The following is a 19,735-nucleotide window of genomic DNA, read 5'->3' as shown; positions in this document are numbered from 1 at the left end:
AATCACCTCCCCAGTGTCACAGAGCAAGGCAGTGGTACAGCAGGGAATTGATCTCAGGGATTCTGGTTTCCCCCATGCTGTTACCACTAGATCACACTCCCTTCAGGAGCTGAGATCTGAATCCAGATATCCTGACTCTCAGTCCCCTACTCTAACCACGCTCCCTCCAAGAGCTGGGATTTCACCTAAGAGCCCAGCTTGCCAGGCCCCTGCTCTGACCACTAGATCATACTCCTTCCCCATCCAGGAAATTGAATGCAGGAGCTTTAACCCGTGGGTCCCCTGCTCCACCACAACAGTACATTTCTTCTAGAGTCAGGAATAGAGCCCAAGAATGGTTCTGTCCCATCCTGGGCCAGTCTGAGACGTTACCCTCCTTCTCCAAGTCTTCCTGATGTCTGGCTGCTAACTGGAAATCCCCGCCTGCCTCGGACTTAGGGGAAAAGCTCCTAGGAGCGGGTGTTTCATATCAGCAGAGGCCTCAAGTGCTGCACAAACTGAGCTGCATTTGCAGAGCTGGCCTATTTCTCAGGTGGGAAGAGAAGAAGTACCCTGGGCTTTGCAGAAGTCCCATGCTGTGTACAGCTCCATCTGGTGCTGAAGGGAGACACACTGATCTATTTTCCAGAGTGATGCTGTGGCCAAAAGGGCTAATGCAATCCTTGGGTGCATAAACAGGGATTTCAAGCTGGAGTAGAGAGGTCATAGCACTTCCATATTTGGCACCGGTGTCATTGCTGCTGGAATATAGTGCGTTCAGTTTTGGGGTGCATAATTCAAGAAGGATGTTGATAAATTGGAGAGGGTTCAGAGAAGAGCCGTGAGAATGAGTAAAGGATTAGAAGACCTGCCTTAGAGTGATAGACTCAAGGAACTCCAGCTGTTTTAGGGGTGGTTAAGGGGTGATTTCATTACAGTCTATAAATAACTTTATGGGGAACAAATATTGGATAACGGGCTCTTCAGCCCAGCAGAGAAAGGTCTAACAAGAGTCAGTGTCTGGAAGCTGAAGCTAGACAAATTCAGACTGGAAATAAGAAATACGTTTTCAAGAGTGACGGTGATTAACCATTGGAACCATTTCCCCAGGGGTGTGGTGATTCTCCATCACTGGCAATTTTAAAATCAGGATTGGGTGTTTTTCTAAAAGCTCTGCCCTAGGAACTCTTCTGGGGCAGGTCTCTGGCCTGTGCGATAGAGGAGATCAGATGATCGCAGTGGTCCCTTCTGGCGGTGCTGCACAGCGGGTGGAGAGGAGGTGTGCCCCCTAGCAGAGCTGGATGGCAGTAGGAGGTATTTTGAAGGCTTACTGCCCCCAACACTGGGAGAAGCATCCCTTGCTACACCTAGGTAACCAGCTTAGCCATCGTGGCTGGAAGGAGGCAGGGCTAGGAGCTGGTCCATGCCCCACCCACACTACCCTTCTCTGGGGCCATTAGCTAGCACACAGGGCTGGGAGGCAGCCCCTGGTGGGCCCTTTTGCCCCCTCTAGAACACCCACACAGCACAGACATTCAGCCCTGCCAGGGAGAATGTCACTGCACATCCCTTCTGTATGGATCCCAGTGAGCCAGGACCAAGCACAGAGAAGAGAGCAGATTTCCTCTGCGGGATGGGAGAGCGGAATGCAGCTTGCTGCCTGGAGCAGGTGCATGGGCAGCACAGTGTCTGGGTCTTCATTGCAAATTCTTCCCTCCACCTACCTACTGCCTCTCGGAGGGATGGATTCACTATAGCAAAGGAATAACCCCTTCTGTCGCTGCAGGAAGTGCCTGCACTACAGTGTCGTAGCTGGGCCGCTGTCATGGTGGCTGTAGAGTAGACATGTCCAGAGCCCGTTTACGTGGTGCATTTGGCAGCACTTTATGTGTCATCATTTCGCCCCCGTAGGCAGCAGGCACAGCAGGCACTTCCGAAGAAGTGAGCTGTAGCCCATGAAAGCTTATGCTGAAATAAATTTGTTAGCCTCTAAGGTGCCACAAGTGCTCCTGCTCTTTTTGCTGATACAGACTAACACAGCTGCTACTCTGAAACCTTCCATTTTTCACTTGCTCATAACTCAGACTTGAACCATTTGGGCTGGAAATTGCCTGCCGAGTCTCTGTGATTTGTGTTGCAGTAGCACCCAGCGGCCCCCAGTAGAATCGGCGCCGCTTGGTGCTGTACAAACCCACGGGACAACACTGTCTCTTCCCCCAAAGACCTGACAAGATCTGAAACAAGGGAGCAAGTGGGAGCAAAGCGAGGAGGGAGGCTGGGTAAAGACCATAGTGGCATGTGGACACCACGGGAGTCATTCCGCAATTTCACAGTCCCAGATCACTGGAGGTGGTGGTTTTTATCAGCTCTCCCCAAGTGCCCCGGGCTCAGTCGTCTTTGGTTGGCTGATTGCTTGAAGGTGGGCCTGAGGAAGGATTGCAAGGAGGAGAGGGTGGTAGCCTCATGGCTTTGCTTTTGGAGGGCGGTTCCATGCATCAGAGAGGGCAGCGTGGAGATATGTGTTGGAGAAGGGGCCTGTAGCGATGTGGGACTCACCCCTGCAGCGCCTCCTGCTGGTTATCTTCGGGAATTAGCTTCCAGCATCCAGAGCACCCTCTGCTGGCCAGTGATCCTCCTTTCCCTGGCCCCAGTGTCCCTCCCAGGACCCCAATGCCCCTTTAACTGGGTGCTCCCCCTGGCTGTACCCCCACAGTTCTGGGTCTCCCCCTCCCAGGGGAACCCCTACCCACTATCCCCACTTCACCTCAGTCTTGGCTTCTGCCGAGTCTCCATCTAGCCCCCGTTCATTGGGGCAGACTGCAGTATAAGCCACTCATCACAGGCAAAGGGGTTCGGACCTGCTGCCTCTGCCTCCCCATGAGCTGCCCCATTGCAACCCTGCACCTATAGTCAGGCCTGCAGCCTGGGGCTTTCCAGGCCGGAGCTCCCAGCTCCTCTGGCCGTTCCCCAACCCTGCTCCCAGTCTGGGTGTCTTGCTTAGGTCCCTGCAACCAGACTCTTCTCCCTCTCCAAGCAGAGGGAGACTGTGTCAGAGCCCTGGCTCACAGCCTCTTACGGGGGCCAGCTGGGCCTGACTGCACTGGCTACAGCTGTGGCCGCTTTCTCCATCAGCCCAGCTTTCTTGTCCCCAGGCACAGCCCCCTCCTGGGCTGTTCTAAGCCCCTCAGGGCAGGAGCGGGTGTCTACCCTGCTACAGGGCCAAACGGCCTCCAGGGCTGGCTTCAGGGGCAGAGTTACACTGGTCCCAAGAAGCTCGGTCTTGATGCTGGTGAAGTGCTCAGATTGTCAGCTAGGATGTGACTCAGTAACTGTGTCTTGTATCGGCCGGCGGGTGTGATGTCAGAGCGCCAGCCAGGAAGGGGTTTTCACGGCCAGTGTGGGGGATGATGCGGTGCTGATGTCTGATCGAAGGATGGGTCAGATCATAGCTTTTGGGGAACAAACAGCAGCAGGGTTTGGCGTTTCTGGGCAGGGCTGCTGAAACAGTGTGTATAGTGGGGGGGCTGAGAGCCATTGACCCAAACTGCAAATCCTGGATATGATGGAAACCACTTCAAGCCAGGGGGTGCTGGAGCACCCCTAGTCCCAGCCCCTATGTCTCTGGACAGGCACTTTCCCTGTTGTTGGTTCAGATCTCTCAGGGGAGAAAAACATTTTTTAAACATAAGCAAATATTATAAATCCCTCCCTCCCCCCCCCAAAAAATAGCAGGGGCCTTGGAACAGCCCCAAAACCACCGATAAACCCGTTATTTGAGATTGACTAGATTGTCAGTTGAACGTGTCCATTTTGAAATTTGAATCATAATAGTTAGATTTGATTGGATGCACAGGTCATGTGGTAAACTTCCAGCTTAATCCAACCATTGATGGTATTTGTAAGGCACTTGTCACCGTTGTAGCAAAGCGTTTTGTACCCTGATTGGACAAGAGCAAAATCTGCCCGGCCATGTTTCCTCTTGTTTCTCCCACCCATGTCCATGTGTGGAATGAATTTTGTTAGGTGCACCAAGATGGAGCTGATGTGTGACTCACGACCTTCATAGTGGTGCACCTAACAAAATTCATGTGGTGGGGGTGGGGCTGAGAGGTTCGGAGTGTGGGAAGGGGCTCAGCGCTAGGGAAGAGGGTTAGGGTGTGGGGGGGTGGGGAGGGCTGTGGGGTGGGGCCAGGGATGAGGGGTTCAGGAGGGGGCTCGGGTGGGGCAGAGGGTTGGGGTGCGGGGTAAGGGTGAGGACTCCAGCTGGGGGTGCAGGCTCTGAGGTGGGGCTGAGGATGAGGGGTTTGAGGTGCAGTGGGGATCCTTGGGGCCACAGTGGGGAGTGAAGACTCCCCCCAGCTCTCTCTCTCTCTCAGCAGCACCTGGGCTGAGGGTGAGAGGCGCGTCTCCCCAGCCGTGGCAGGTCCGGGCCGAGCTGGGTCACAGCAGGTCTGGGGCCAGGCCGGGGTTCCTGTTCTATGGCTGCAGCAGGTTCGGGGCCAGGCTGGGACCGGGCTGGAGGAGGGGTGCCGCAGCAGGTCCGGGGCTTGAGGAGAGGCATCTCTCCTTGCCGGAGCCCTGTACGATGCTTAATAGGCAGCTGTGCAGCTTAGAGGGAACTTAGCTGCCCTGATCCACCAGCCCCCTTCAGCCAGCGTAACCCTGGGCGTGAGAGAGGAGAGGGAAGGGGAGAGACAGACAGACAGCACAATGGGGCAGGGGGAAGCGCTCCTGGTCTGCAGGCACCTGCAGATCGAAGGTGTGTAGGGATCCACTGGGGCTCTGGCTGGGAGCACACGTTAATGTTCTGCGTGAGCAGTCGGGGAAGAAGCAGCGCTGACCAGGTTCTCTTTGTACCCCCAGGGAGTGTGCAGCCTGCCAAAGGGGAAGCCAGTGATGAAGATGAGGAGACGGAGTATTTTGATGCCATGGAGGATGCACCAGCTTTTATCACAGTAACTGCAGACCCCAGACATCACAGGTATGAAGCAGCCACAGTGCAGAGCAAGCCCAAAGCCCACCACATGAATAGGAAGAGTGGGGAGGAGGCACTGAGTCTGGTTTCTCACTAATAACATAGAGGCAGCACTCTCTTGGTTTGCATTAATTACACACACCCCTGCAGGTGGGTCGGCTGTGCAGGCAGGCAGCAAGAGAGGCATGTTTCAAACATCACTGCTGGCGAATGGCCTAGAGAGTGGAGCCCCTCTACCCCTGGTAGGGCAGAGTGCCCTCACACAGAGCCACCAGGGCCCCCCTCTCTGGACTGGACAGCCTCTGGCTGGCTCTCACCTCTCTTCTGGGGCTGGTCAGGGCCACTGGAAATGATGTTTTTGCAGTGTGGACTCTGTCCACTAGAAACTGGACTGAGACCCGGTAACCTGCTGCACGTGGGGCAAAGAGCTGTCATCAGGAGGGAACAGCATGGGCTGGATTTGAAATAGTGACAGAGGTGAATGGCTCCTTATCCAATTACCGGATCCAACAGCCTGGTCTGTCCCCCTGAGGCCTGATTAGGAATGGGGGATTTACAAGGTGTGAGGACAAGTTCTAACTCAGTAACACAGGCCCAGAGCCTCCAAGTCATGAGGCTCCCAGCTTCCAGGGAGTTCAATTTTGCTTAGGAGTCTAACTACCTGTGAGGATCTGGGCTGGAGTCCACGGCCCAGGGGAGCTTTCAGAAGTCAGAGATCCCAGGCCAGAGAGCTCTGGGGACAGAGGTCAGCAGCTGCCATGGCTCTTGGGACTCTGGGGGAAACAGCTGCTCAGCACAGCAGCAGCACCCGCCAGGCTGGGCCTATGTCACTGGAGCCAGTGCATGGCAAGTGTAATGTGCTGCCGTCCTCACTGGGCAGCACTGCACACCCACTACCTTGGTGGCAACGAGTGCACGAGACAAAGGGGAACGGGGCATCCCTGAGGACAAGCAAGGCCTGTTTGGGGACCGGTTCCCAGGCAGGGGCATGAGTGGAAGATGCATTGTGCCTTCTCCCTCCTTCTCAAGAGCCACAGGGCCCAGGCACAGCCTGTCCCCCCTTTGACGGCTGTGCTCCTCTGCTCCGGCATCCTGGGCGTTTCCGCAGCGCACCTAGCATGGAATGACTAGCAGCCAAGTACTTTCCTCTGTCAGAGGCAGGCAGCCCAGGCAGGTGTGACGAACTGGGAATGTTCTTAATGTTTTCTCTGAATACTGTGTTGGTGCCTCAGTGTCCCCATGGCAGTTCTTAAGTATCTGGCAGAGCAAAGGGCCAGTGCACCTAAATGCCTGACACTCTGTCTCCTAGCAACTGATGGCCTGGGCCCCTTCTCTCCAAAGGTGCCAGCTGAAGGTGTTGGAGACAAAGGGATCAGGTGACCTCCTGGCCCGGGAAAGGAGCCAAGCAGAGAGGAGGGGCTGGAAGGGGGAGTTAGTCTGGAGCTGGCTGGGGACGAGGAGTGAAGTGCAGACGTGGGGGTTCTGGTTCACTGCCCCCCAGAATGGACCCGGCCGAGGGGTCCCGTTCTCTGTACCTACAAGCTCTGTTTTAGATCCTGTTCCTGTCATCGAATAAACCTCTGTGTTACTGGCTGGCTGAGAGTCACGTCTGACTGCAAAGTGGGGGTGCAGGACCCTGTGACTTCCCCAGGACCCCACCTGGGTGGGCTCGCTGTGGGAAGCACACGGAGGGGCAGAGGATGCTGAATGCTCCAAGGAGAGACCCAGGAGGTGAAGCCATGTGAGCTTCATGCCCTGAACAAGTCTGCTCCAAGGGAGAGGAGGCTCCCCAAAGTCCTGCCTGGCTTGGTGGGGAGCAGTTCCAGAGCATCGCCCGGTGACTCTGTGACAGCAGCTATATGTAAGGGCTTCCCATACCTTACTGTGAACTAGCAATAAACTCTTTTCATTCACTACAGAATGGGGGTGGGGGCACAGAAGGAGTGAGGTGCTGGCAGGTCCCCGACCCTCCCCTGCAGCTAGTGCCTGCATGACACACTGGCCTACAGGTTTCCCAGCTCTGCCTCCCCAGAGTAGCACCTTAGTCTAGTCCTGAGATGGAACGACTGAAAAGAGTTTATTGCACCGACCACAGAGCACGCAACTCCCCACCCAGCCGCCCTCCACCTGCTGTGCAGGGGAGAGGGAAGCCACCAGCCCACCCCTCAGGCACTAGACTCCCAGCATGCTGCTCACAGACTCCCTGGAGTCTGGTTTGCAACAGGGAGGAGGCCTTATTTATCCAGGAGCCCAGACTCCTCCCACTTTCCCAGCCTGCTCTGTGGGGACTGCAGTGCCCAGCTTGCCTTGAGAGGCCTGTGTTTCCTGTAGGGAAGACTGGGAGGAAACAGCTTCTTCTGTATTCTAATGCTTTGGCCCAGGTGAGTTCTTCCAGGGAACCCTCCCTTTTCTGGACCTTCCAGCCTTGCAGAGCAGGCCCACAAGCCAGGGTACCGAAGAGGGTGGGAATTAGGGTGCTGCTGGACCCCAGCATAACAAGGGGGTGACCTCGCCCATCACCTGCAGCCCTGTTGTGGGACCTGCAAGCAGAGTGCCAAGGTATGCCCCTAGCACCACTTCCTTCCCATGGCAGCAGGGGTCCTGGTGGGCAGGGGGACCCCACGGTAGCTGGGCACAGCACCACTGCTGCCTGGTAAGGAATCCACCTGCCCAGGTGCTGTTCCTGAGTCAGCTGGCGCTGTCAGCCGCTCCCTGCTTCTCTTTAAAGGGATGTCCGCAGCCAGGGAAGGTTGGGCTGAGCAGCCTCTCCCAGTGGCCTGGTCCCCCAGAGGTGGGGGTATGGAGAGTTTCTGAAGGGTCAGAGCACACTTGTGGGGGCAGGGATTGCTCAGGCCTACTGAAATCCAGGCCTCTTGATTGGGTGCCTAACTACAGACGTGGAGCAGTCTGCTTTGGCCCTCCCTGGGGCTTGGTGGGTGGTGCTCGCTGCGAATCAGAAGCAGAGCCGCTGCTGTCCCAGTGAACTCTGACCACCCAGGCTCAATTCTCTGCTCTGCTACAGACGATCCATGGAGCTTGGGAAAGTCACTTCACCTCTCTGGGCCTCAGTTCCTATCCAGGTGTGGAGATAGTCTCACAGCCGTCCTGGCAGGGCTGGGCTTAAATCCATTACAGACTGTGAGGGGCTCTGAGCCTTTGGTGTGGGGGCCACAGACATCACTATGATGGAGCCAGGAGCAAGAACTGAGCTTGCCTGACCTCCCCAGACCTGAGCTTTAACCACTAGGCTGCACTTCCTACCTAATCAAACCATGGCGATGGGGACCCCAGAGCTTGAGGGCACAGTGATGTCTCTTGGTGAAAGACCTGCCAGCACCAGGAGATGTCTCCCATGTAGCTCTATTTACATTAAAGAGACGGACTGTTGCAAAGCTGGGTCTAAGTGTGATTTGCAAACCAGTTTGGCTTTGGTTTCGGAGGGCCTGGTGACGAGACTAGGTGCAATGGATCATAGATCTGGGAATCGGGATCTTTAAGAGCTTGGAAGTGAGTTTTAGAAAGATCCTTTCCAGCAGTGGCTCTTTGCAGCCTGGTGGGCACTCACTGGCTTCGTAGCAAGAATGAAAAGAAAGAAGAACCTCCGGCATGTTTGCATGCTAAGCTCCACCCACTGCAGCCCCTTTGCAATGTCCTGTGGGTTAAACCAGGCCCCAGCATGGCCAGAGCAGCCATTCCTGTTCTGTTCTGTGCCTGCTTGTGTCGTTGCCCACTGCCTCTGTCTTCCCTGCAGGCGTTCTGGCAGTAACCTGAGCGGGGCCAGCGAGGGGCACCCTGAGGACTGGAACCTGGAGGACAATGTGAGTGCATCGGGCAGATGGAGCTGGTGGAAAGTAGACCAGCTAGACTGTTCCCAGTGGTAACAGATAACAGAACAAGGAGTAATGGTCTCAAGTTGCAGTGGGGGAGGTTTAGGTTGGATATTAGGAAAAACTTTTTCACTATGAGGGTGGTGAAGCACTGGAATGGGTTCCCTAGGGAGGTGGTGGAATCTCCTTCCTTAGATGTTTTTAAGGTCAGGCTTGACAAAGCCCTGGCTGGGATGATATAGTTGGGAATTGGTCCTGGCTTGAGCAGGGAATTGGACTAGATACCTCCTGAGGTCCCTTCCAACCCTGATCTTCTATGATTTTATGAATGACCTGGGGGCCGGGGGGAGGCTCACAGGGCAGCAGAATGGGTCATAACGGGGCAGATGGGAACTGAAGTCTCAGTTACGATACTCCAAGCGTGTCCATTCAGCAGGGGAGCAAGTGGGAGCAGAGAGGAGAATAAGATGGATCATCTCCCCCAGCACTCACCCCACTTCACTCAGAATCAGCCGTTGTTCTGGTGACACCCCTTAGCCGCAAACAGTCGTCTCCCTTCCCCCCTACACCCACCACCGCCTTTGCACCGGGATCAGGTTGGTGGCACCAGGGGGCTGAGTACGGCTACCCGACCATTTCGGCGTACATGTGGTCCTGTCTTTATCTCTGGGGTTGCCTGAGCCTTTCTTGTGAGGAAGTGCCCTGGCGACCCGGAAGGCCAGCCCAGAGCACGCACACGCTAAGCAGCACCTGTACTGCTGTCAAGCAGATTTCTGCCCAGCCCAACAGGCCTTTCCTGAGAACAAGCTTGGACAAACAAGCAAAGCCGCCTGCTGGGGGACGTTCTGGATCTGAGCTGCACATGCCCTGCATGGGGAAAAACCAGATCCCAGGAGTGATACCCCAAGAGCTGACTGTCGCCAGCAGCCAGGTTTCCATGGTTGGTTAGGTTGCAAACTTTCTGATTGCAGAAAACCGAACACCCTTGCTCTGCCCCCTTTCCGACCCCTGCCCCCGAGGTCTCACTCTTGCCCCACCCCTTCTCTGAGGCCCCACCCCTGCTTGCTCCATCCCCTCTCCCCCACCCTCACTCGCTCATTTTCTCTGGGCTGGGGCAGGGGGTTGGGGTGTGTAGGGGGTGTGGGCTCTGGCTGGGAGTGTGGGCTCTGGCGTGGGGCCAGAAATGAGGGGTTCAGGGTATGGGAGGGGGCTCCGGGCTGGGGTAGGGGGTGCAGGCTCTGGAAGGGAGTTTGGGTGCAAGAGGGGGCTCAGGACTGGGGCAGGCAGTTGGTGTGCGGGTGGGGATCTAGGACCTGGGAGGGAGTTGGGGTGCAGGAGGGGTCTCAGGGTGGGGGAAGAAGTTTGGGGTGCAGTGCAGGCTCCAGTTGGTGTTTACCTGAGGCGGCTCCCGGAAGTGTTGACATGTCCTCTGGCTCCTAGGCATGGTGGGGGCCAGTGCGGCTCTGTGCGTTGCCCTAGCCAGTGCTCTGTGCGTTGCCCTAGCCAGAGCCTCCCTGGCTGCCCCTGCACCTAGGCGCCGCAGCGACATGTCACCGCTTCCAGGAGCTGCGCAGAGCCAGGGCACGCAAGGAGCCTGCCTTAGCCCCGCTACGCCGCCAACTGGACTTTTAATGGCCCCATCAGCAGTGCTGACCAGAGCCGCCAGGGTCCCTTCTCGACTGGGCGTTCTGGTCGGAAATTGGACGCCTGGCAGCCCTACGGTTGGTTGATCTGGCTCTTTGCTACTTCCCCAGGTCTTTGAGAGCACAAATCAAACTGGCGACAAGGAATCAACGTGCAAAGACGTCCTGCCGAAGAAGAGGAGACGAACGCGCATTCCAGACAAACCCAACTACAGCCTTAACCTCTGGAGCATAATGAAAAACTGCATTGGCAAAGAACTGTCCAAGATCCCCATGCCTGTACGTGAGTGTTTCCCTGCTCTTGCCTGTGCCGCACCTGATGTGAACGCTGCCTCCTGTCCGGTTTTTGGTTAGACATATGTGAAAGGGCCTGATCCTGGGATGTGACGAGCTGGAGATACTGGGTATCTGCCAGGATCAGGCCTCAAATGAGGGAATTCTGGGTCCGGCTGGGCACACTAGGAAGTGCATTCTGGGTAGGGCTGGGTTCACCACTGAGCAGCTAAAGCACCGTGAAAGGGGGAGAGCTGTGTTTTCTCTGTTCCTGTTAGAGAAGGAAGTAACAGAAGCTGCGGAGACCTGGCTGAAGGCAGCAGAGCTGCAGCTGCACACGAGCCTTGAGCAGAGTCTGGCTTTTGCTTTATTAGACATTTTAATCGGAAAAGAAATGGAATTATTCCCTGTGTGTTTCCAGTGCTCACATCACTGTTGCCCTCCGCAAGCCTGTCTTAGGGCAACCGCCACTGCTGGGAACCCGTCAGCGGAGCCAATTTGCATTGCTAATTGTTTTTGGTGATTAGTTTTTGTGACAGTTACGTAAGAGAGGATTCAAACAAGTCAGCTGTGCCGTGCAGTCTGATCCCATCAGCTCACCACCCTGCCTGCCTTGTTTGCAGGAGTTAGGAGCGGCAGAGAGATTACGTCCTGTTGGTGGGTTTTCTGGTTTGAATGGATTGGCGCATGCGAGTGATGAGGGATAGAGAAGGAGACTGCCCTGCCTGTAAACTGGGTTTCTGGGATTCCCTGCACCAGCCTGGACTCGTGGGTTCGCTCCTCACCCCAGCCTGACTCCAGACCACAATATCCTCAGTGCAGTAGGTTCTTCCTGCTGGTCCCGGGCATAGGGACCTGTGGGATGCTCTTAAACACCTTGCTGAGCAGTGCCAATGGGAGACACTAGGCTTTGGAGACTGGTGCTGACCCAGATAAAATTCTGCCCTTAGTGAAGCCCAGGAACCCATCCCCAAACTGCATCAGAAAAGGCGCTTTGCAGAGGAAAACCGTCTTGTACGGGTGACTGATTCTGCATCTCCTGTTGGCCGTCCCTGTAAGCACCATTCCTGGGACACGACCGTGGTGCAGCTCCATTTGAAGATTGAGCACTGCCAGGCTCAGGAGCATTCCCATGGCTGCTGGAGAGTTCCAGCAGCGAATGTAGGTTATCGGGACACTGTCAGGACAGAACTAACCCGGGAGCCATTGTTCCAGTCAGGAGAGAGTTTGCACTGCAGCCATATAGCCAGAGTCCGGCTCTTACAGAACTCACTGACTCCTCCCTTCAGGGTCAGAAGGAAAAGGGGCCTGTTATGGCAAGCTTGTGCAGTTTGTTGGGAAAACAACACCTGTTATCCCTCCTGGGGGCTTGTCCTTGTGTGGTCCAACAGCCTGCGTGGCAGTAAGTGGTGGATCTCCATCCCTTTCCCGCAGTGTTCCCCAGCAGTCCTGAGCAGCCCATTAGACTCTTCTGCAAGATCAGTTTCAGGGGAAAGTTTGAAGTGTACAGGAATGTGCCTAGACCTAATGGAATACCAGCAGCTGCTGCGTCTGCAGTTCAGAGCAATTTATACTTTTTCTGTCAATCGGAACATCCTGGGAGTTACTAGTGCAGTCAGGAATGTGCGAACAATACGCTCTGCCTGCCCCAGTAACGTCATCTGTCAGCCTGTGGGAATTAATTACAATAAACCCCAGTGGGGCAAATTAATCCAGACAGCTTCCCAATGTTGCTGTCCCCAGTAAACTGTACAATAACCCCTGTGTTGTAAATAAACCGATGGGACCTAACAGTGACCACAGCTGCCTGTCATCTCTCTCCATCAATGCACTCAGCATCCTCAGCCCAAAGACCTAGTTCTGCGAGGCACTGTGCTCCCATTTGAAGTCTGGGGAGGGCTTCCTCGGTTACATTCATTTGAGATATTTACTCTGAGAACAATAAACTCTTGGGAAAGGCTGCAGGGGCCCGTTAGCAATCGTAAAGGGCAATTTAATGGATCTGTGATGTATTTGCTTCGAGTGCAACACAAATCAGCAGGAGGTTGCAATGGACTGATCTGGGTGCTGTACATTATCCCTGGTCTATGCTATATGGTTAGGTCGAATTTAGCTGCATTAGGTCAATTTTAAAATGAGTGCATCCTCACAACCAACCCTGTTCCATCGACTTAAAGGGCTCTTAAAATCAACTTCTGTACTCCTCCCTGGCAAGGGGAGTAGCGCTAAAATCGACCTTGCTGGGTCGAATTTGGGGTAGTGCAGATGGCAAATCGACGGTATTGGCCTCCAGGAGCTATCCCAGAGTGCTCCATTGTGATCGCTCTGGACAGCACTTTGAACTCTGATGCACTAGCCAGGTACACAAGAAAAGCCCCAGGAACTTCTGAATTTGATTTCCTGTTTGGTCAGCATGGTGAACTCAGCAGCACTCAGCAGCACAGGTAACCATGCAGCCCGCCCAGAATCACAGAGTGTAGAATGTTTCTATGCTCCCCCTATCATCTCCGTCCCTGAGGTTATCGCAGATTAGAAGGCGAAAAAAACGTCCTCACTATGACATGTTTTCTGAGCTCATGCAGTCCTCCCGCACTGATAGAGCACAGCTTAATGCATGGAGACATGCAGTGGCAGAGGCCAGGACAGAATTGAGTGAGCACGAAGAGTGGAGGCAGGAAGTGATCCTGAGGCTAATGAGGGAGCAAATGAACATGATGACACATCTATTGAGGGAGCAAACAGACATGATGAAGCGTCTGTTGGAGCTGCAGGAGAGCCAAGAGCACAGACCCCTGCTGCATCCAGTGTATAACCGCCTCCCCTCCTCCCCATGTTCCATAGCCTCCTCACTCAGACGCCCAAGAATTCGGGGGGGGAGGGAGGGAGGCTCCGGGCACCCGGCCACCCCACTCCAGAGGATGGCCCAAGCAACAGAAGGCTGTCATTCAAACAGTTTGATTTTTAGTGTGGCTACAATAAACAATGTCCTTGTCCTTCCCTCCTCCTCCATCCCACCTGGGCTACCTTGTCCATTATCTCTTTTTTTTTTTTTTAAATTAATAAAGAAAAAATGCATGGTTTCAAAACAATAGTTACTTTATTTCGAAGGGGAGAGGGTGGTTGGCTTACTGGTAATTAAAATCAACAAAGGGGGTGAGATTGCATCAAGGAGAAACTGTCACACCGAAGCCTGGCCAGTCATGAAACAGGTTTTCAAAGCCTCTCTGATGCGCAGCACGCCTTGCTGTGCTCTTCTAATCGCCCTGGTGTCAGGCTGCTCAAAATCGGATGCCTGCGATTTGCCTCAACCTCCCACCGCGCCATAAACATCTCCCCCTTACTCTCACAGATATTATGGAGCACACAGCAAGCAGCAATAACAACGGGAATGTTGGTTTCGCTGAGGTCTGACCTAGTCAGCAAACAGCACCAGCGAGCTTTTAAACATTCAAATGCACATTCTACCACCATTCTGCACTTGTTCAGCCTATAGTTGAACTGCTCCTTACTACTGTACAGGCTTCATGAGCCATGGGAGCAAGGAGTAGGCTGGGGTAGGTGCGACCGTGTGGTGGTGCCAGCTAGGAGAGCAGCCTGAGGCAGAAGCCTCCAGCTCGCATGATATTCCAGGCAGGACTGAATCTCCATGAGACGAAACTTCAAGAGGAGAATGACCTGAAGTCTCTGGCTCTTATTCGGTGCTCTAAGAGGAGGATAGCTATGTCTGTCCAGGTGCCCCTGGTCGACCTCACTGAGGTCTGCCAGGAGCACCCAGGAGACATACGACAGCTATCAGTCCTTGCACCATCTGCCGTGAAGGCAAGGAGCTGCTGCTGTGTAGCAATGCAGTACCGTGTCTGCCAGCAGCACCCAGGAGACGTGCGGTGACGGTGAGCTGAGCAGGCCCTATGCTTGCTGTGGTATGGCATCTGCACAAGTAACCCAGGAAGAAAGGTGCAAAACGATTGTCTGCTGTTGCTTTCGTGGAGGGAGGGAGGCCTGATAACATGTACCCATCAGGCATTGAGGGCTTAACCCAGAATTCCAATGGGCAGCGGAGACTGCGGGAACTATGGGATAGCTACCCACAGTGCACCTCTCTGTAAGTCAGTGCTAGCCATGGTAGTGAGGACGCATTCTGCCGACTTCATGTGCTTAGTGTGGACATTCGCAATCGACTGTATAAAATCGACTTCTATAAAAACGATCTAATTTCATAGTGTAGACATACCCTTAGTGTCAGAGTCCTTTGTCATTCCCAAGTTAATAGCGCCAACATAGTGAGTGTGGGAAAAAATTATTAATGTCTTAGATACACTTCAAAATATTTCCCGGGCTGGTTCTTCTGTTCCCTAGTGCGTGTTTGCTCCCTTAAGCACACCAGTGGCAGATGTAAGAAGCTTACTAGGTTGTCCATTCCATAGAGCATTTTTCCTCCCTAAGTCTCCCTAAATCTCCTCCCTAAATGACATAAGATATTTGAAACCTTTCTGTGCAATTGAACAGGTCCCTGCTGATTTTCATTGTGAGTCAATATCTCTGCAGTCTCAAAATGGAATGTGCAATACATCAGCTTTGGGAGTTTTGCATTTTTGGTGGATTAAACTTTATTCATCAGTGGGATGATTTTTGATCTCCTATTGAAAGAGCCCTGTTGATGGAGCAGCTATTGGGTTGGTTCTGGTACTGTGTGTTTGAATCGATCGGTTTGCCTGATATTTCTTCAGTGATTTCTCTCAAGGTGACTGTGCTTTGCTTATTTTGTAAATGTTCAAGGAAACCAACCCTTTCTACATAGCTGATTAACTCTTCCTTTAGCTCTCCACCACTTCAAAGTTTTGAGGATGCTCTAAGGTCTCTATTGCCTATATGCTAAATCTTAGAGGGACACTGACCAGATTTTAAAAAGTTTGTACATAGAAACATAACTAGGGCTGGGGGGGAAACAGTTTTACCATCTCATGAGAATTTTTGAAATTTCAAACATTTTTCCCATCCCAAATCAGGACAAAGAATCAAATCTTCTCAAATTGAAACTTTTGATTTTGACCACTCTTCTTTTTTTTTTCCCCTTTTCACTATAAATGAAGTTAAATTTTTAAATGAAAAATTATTCTGAACAAAACCCCCAAACTTTTTGTTTAGAAAATGTTGACACGGAACATCTTAACAATGTTAATATGTTTTGTCCATGTTTTTCAAGTCAAAACCGACCCTTTCCCATTAACCATTTCAGTGAATTGGCTTTTTTTCTTTCTGTGAAAAAACATTTAGTCAAATTCCTGACCAGCTGTAATAATGCAGTGTAGTTGTAGATGTGTCAGTGCCAGGATACTAGAGAGATAAGAGTGACCCGAAAAAGAGCTCCGTGTGGCTTGAAAGCTTGTCTCTCTCACCAGCAAAAGTTGGTCCAGTAAAAGATATTACTTCCCCAACCTTGTCTCAGCTGTAATTATAACATTCCTTCAGCTTGGACAATGAAAACAGTCTGATTGGTTTCTCTTTTGCTTTTAGTTAGTTTCATGTTCTGATTCTTATGCACTAGCCCAGCGCTAACACTGCAGTGCACACTTTATTTAAATATAAGTTGTTGGTTTGTTTTTTTATCGGAACCCCTTTTTAAAACTTCACGGTAACACTTCTTTTGGCCTTAGGTTTTCTGGAAGCTGTTTTTTTCCAGCATCTACTTTCAGAGGTGGACTTGCTCTGACAGTGTTGCTTTAAGAAAGAGGCCCACGATCAAATCTCTAGAAATAACGATTCCAGAATATTTCGCTGTGTGCTGGTGCTTGCATTTAGCAAGAGCATCGTCCTTCCAGTTTAGTGGGATAAGCAAAAGAAGGAATGATTGCAGGCTGCAGCTGGAGTGGAGAGAGCCCTGGATCCGGAGGAGATGCTGGGCTGCGGATTTAATTGCTGGTTATTTATGGAAGCAGGGAGATGGAGGGGGGAGTAATTAGCTCTGCAACAAAAAATTAGGTGTGTACGTGTAGTCTCCCCTTTCCCCACATGCCTTGTGCTGCTGCAGGATGTCCAGCCGCGATCCCTTCTGCAGCATGGCATCAGGCATGGGCTCCAGCTCTGCTAGACATCAAGCATGTGAGGCGGGAAAAGCGAGTGTGGAATTATTCAGGTTACCTGCAGAGGCAGAAGAGTCGTTATCCTGGCCTCAGCCCTGTGGTGAAACACCTGCACTCTGCTAGCTGCCACCATTGGGTCTGTGATGAATGATGCAAATAGAATAGAAACAGAGCACACAGCAGCAGCAGCAGCATTTCCCTACACCCAGTCCCACCGTTAGAGTAAGCAGATCTCTGACTCGCCCTTGTACCTCTTCCCTTTCGATGGCTCTGTTCACTGTGTCTCGCACCTGAGATCTAGGCAGGGCAGAAAGCCCAGCTTAATCTCTGCCAGTATCTGGAATTCAGGGATGTCCGATCTCCACACCATTGTTATTTAAATCTTCTTGGAGAGAGTCCTTTCAAAGCTGTGGCTGTCTGCACTATCTCAAAGCTCTCTATTTTCTAGGCTGAAGATCTGCCCCAGTTCCAGCCGTCGGTGCAGCTACACGAGTGCAAACCTGTAACGCAGATGGGCAAGCCCATATTGCACCCAGGCAGCTTAGCTCTGGTAGAAACCAGGGCAAGCTGCAGAGGTGTCAATCATGGTGTAGAGCAATGGTTCTCAACTGGGGGTCCACAGACTGTGTCTAAGGGGTCCACGAAAGTCTTAGACTGAAAACTGACTGAACAGAATGCAACTCTATGTACAGACGATCGATTTCCAATGGGAGCTGCATCTCATTCGAAATTTCCAACAGGGTCCACAAACGAAAAAAGGTTGAAAAGCACAGGCATAGAGCATCCTTGCATGGGTGTGCTAGAAATTGCATTAATGCAGCTCCACGGGTGGCAGTAATAGGTGCAAATGTGCAGTGCAAACAGTGCCCTGGAGAGGGACTCTTGCCTGGCGTTGGACAGGTCAGGTCAGTTCGCCACTAGCTCTGCACTAGGTAGGCTTGGTACCTGGCTTTTCAAGCTGCCTTACTTTTAAAACCTGGACCATGTTCTCCATCAGCCGCCTGGCATCATGTCCCCTCTCCCTTAGCCCCAGCCGGTGGAACCTCTGGAGTGTGCAGCCACACACCAGAATGATTGGGGAATTGGAGCACTGCTTCCCTCTGATTTCGTGTGGTCCAGGAAGCAGCTGTTTTTCACCTGACTATTCATAAAGCTGCAGGCCGAGCTGGGCTGGTGGCCTGTATGTGGGTGATCAGACTCGGGTGCTGAGTGAGTCTGGGAATGGCTGGAGGCCCCTGTCTATGGTTCTTGAGTAATCCCATCGTGCTGATGCTCGGAGCGGTGCTGAGTGAGACGGGCCTGCCCTCAGCTGGAAAAAGACTCCCTGAGGATGGGTTGGAAATAGAAGGTAGGCGATGGTGAAGGATACCAGGCTCTGTTCTGCACAGAGTATGTTCCCTTTGATGAAACATTTCACGTCCGAGGATTGGTGTTGGTATTGACACAGATCATTTCACCTGAGTGCTCTGAAGAGGGGATGTTTTAGTGGTCTCCGTGCTCCTGGCAGGTGCAGGATTGCTGGCTCTAAAGAATGAATTCCCCTGTTCTCCCCCTAGAGACAGACACACACTTCCCTGCTAAGGTGCCTCGCCCCAGACCTGGAAGGACACCCCCTACGAGCCAGAAGGGAGTCAGGTCTCGGGCCCACTGACTCTGTGACTCTCTTCTGAGCCTGGTTTGGCCTGGGTGACTGGTGCCAGCTCTAGCTCTCGAGGTGAAGGTGTGTCTGCGTGCGACACAGGATGCAGCTGAGAGGTCTCCAGGTCCCAGGTCACGCTGTTCCCAGCTCATCCTGGCCACACTAGTCGAAGCCCCCGATCCCCAGTGATGTGATGCAGAGTGTAGGAGCCAGGCGTGAACTGCCCTCTTCACCTTAACACTAGAATTAAACCGAGAGGGCAGCGTGGACAACTGGCTGAGTGTGAGCAGATCCAGCCTCCCCCCACAGGCACCCCCCCTTCACTCCACCCCACCTGGCAGCAGTCCCCATCCGCCTGGCCATTCCTTGGTAGCACCTGCCACACACGCTGTCACATTGTTTTAAATGAGGTTTCCTGCAGCTCCCGCCTGGAGGGGGATGGGACAATCCAGGCTACGGAGGGGAAGAGACTGTAGAGCGAAGCACAAGGAGGGGAGCTGGGGTTGCAGTGACTCTGTTTGCTCTGGCGCATTAGAGTGTTCCCTTCCTCTCCAGATCTCTGTTCAGGACACAGTCACCGCGGAGAGGCTGAGGGCTCAGCAGTGGAAGCCAGGGGGTCCAAGGTTACCTGGAGGTTAGATGTAGGGGAGAGCAGAGTGTACGGGGCTGGCTGTGCAGTGCGACACAGTGGGAACGCAGCTAGGCCATACTCTCTACATGAAGATCACTGACTGCCAGTCTCTTTGCCGGAAGCCCATTGCTCACCCATTAGTGCACATGTCTAACTCTATTCCCCCCGCCTGCATTAGGTAAACTTCAACGAGCCGCTTTCCATGCTGCAGCGGCTGACCGAGGACCTGGAATACCACGAGCTGCTGGACAAAGCCGTGAAGTGCGAGAGCTCCACCGAGCAGATGTGCTTCGTTGCTGCATTTTCAGTGTCTTCCTACTCGACGACTGTGCACCGCACTGCGAAGCCGTTCAACCCCCTGCTGGGGGAAACCTACGAACTGGATCGGCTAGATGAGCTTGGCTTCCGATCGCTCTGCGAGCAGGTATGGGCAGGTGTAACAATGCTGGTTCTGGCGCGACCCAACTGAGAGTGTCGATTTAGGACCAATTGCTTAAAACAGGGCAGTTACAGCCCAAGGCTGGGGTTTTTCCACCTCGTAAGGCAAACCAAACCAGCCAGCCAAAGAGGACTTTGATCTCACCCCACTGGCAAACCACAAGTCACAAGCAATTCCCTTAGATGCTCCAGTTTTCCAGTATCACCACCAGTCCCACTTGTCCTGGGGATGAATGGTTATGAAAACCAA

General features: G+C 53.2%; 1 protein-coding gene across 2 annotated transcripts in view; it reads left to right on the top strand.

The window, feature by feature from the left end:
- OSBP2 (oxysterol binding protein 2) overlaps positions 1–19,735 on the top strand; it is a 392,283-nt gene that overhangs the window by 333,329 nt on the left and 39,219 nt on the right. For both annotated transcript variants that reach the window (XM_030583569.1, XM_030583570.1), the window contains 4 exons: positions 4,843–4,960; positions 8,706–8,772; positions 10,536–10,703; positions 19,226–19,471. In XM_030583569.1, coding sequence (XP_030439429.1) covers positions 4,843–4,960; positions 8,706–8,772; positions 10,536–10,703; positions 19,226–19,471 — 599 coding nt within the window. The remainder of the gene's footprint in view (positions 1–4,842; positions 4,961–8,705; positions 8,773–10,535; positions 10,704–19,225; positions 19,472–19,735) is intronic.

This window comes from Gopherus evgoodei, chromosome 13 (genome assembly GCF_007399415.2).
Source record: "Gopherus evgoodei ecotype Sinaloan lineage chromosome 13, rGopEvg1_v1.p, whole genome shotgun sequence".
Lineage (NCBI taxonomy): Eukaryota > Metazoa > Chordata > Testudines > Testudinidae > Gopherus > Gopherus evgoodei.
This window is presented reverse-complemented; position numbering and strand designations above follow the sequence as displayed.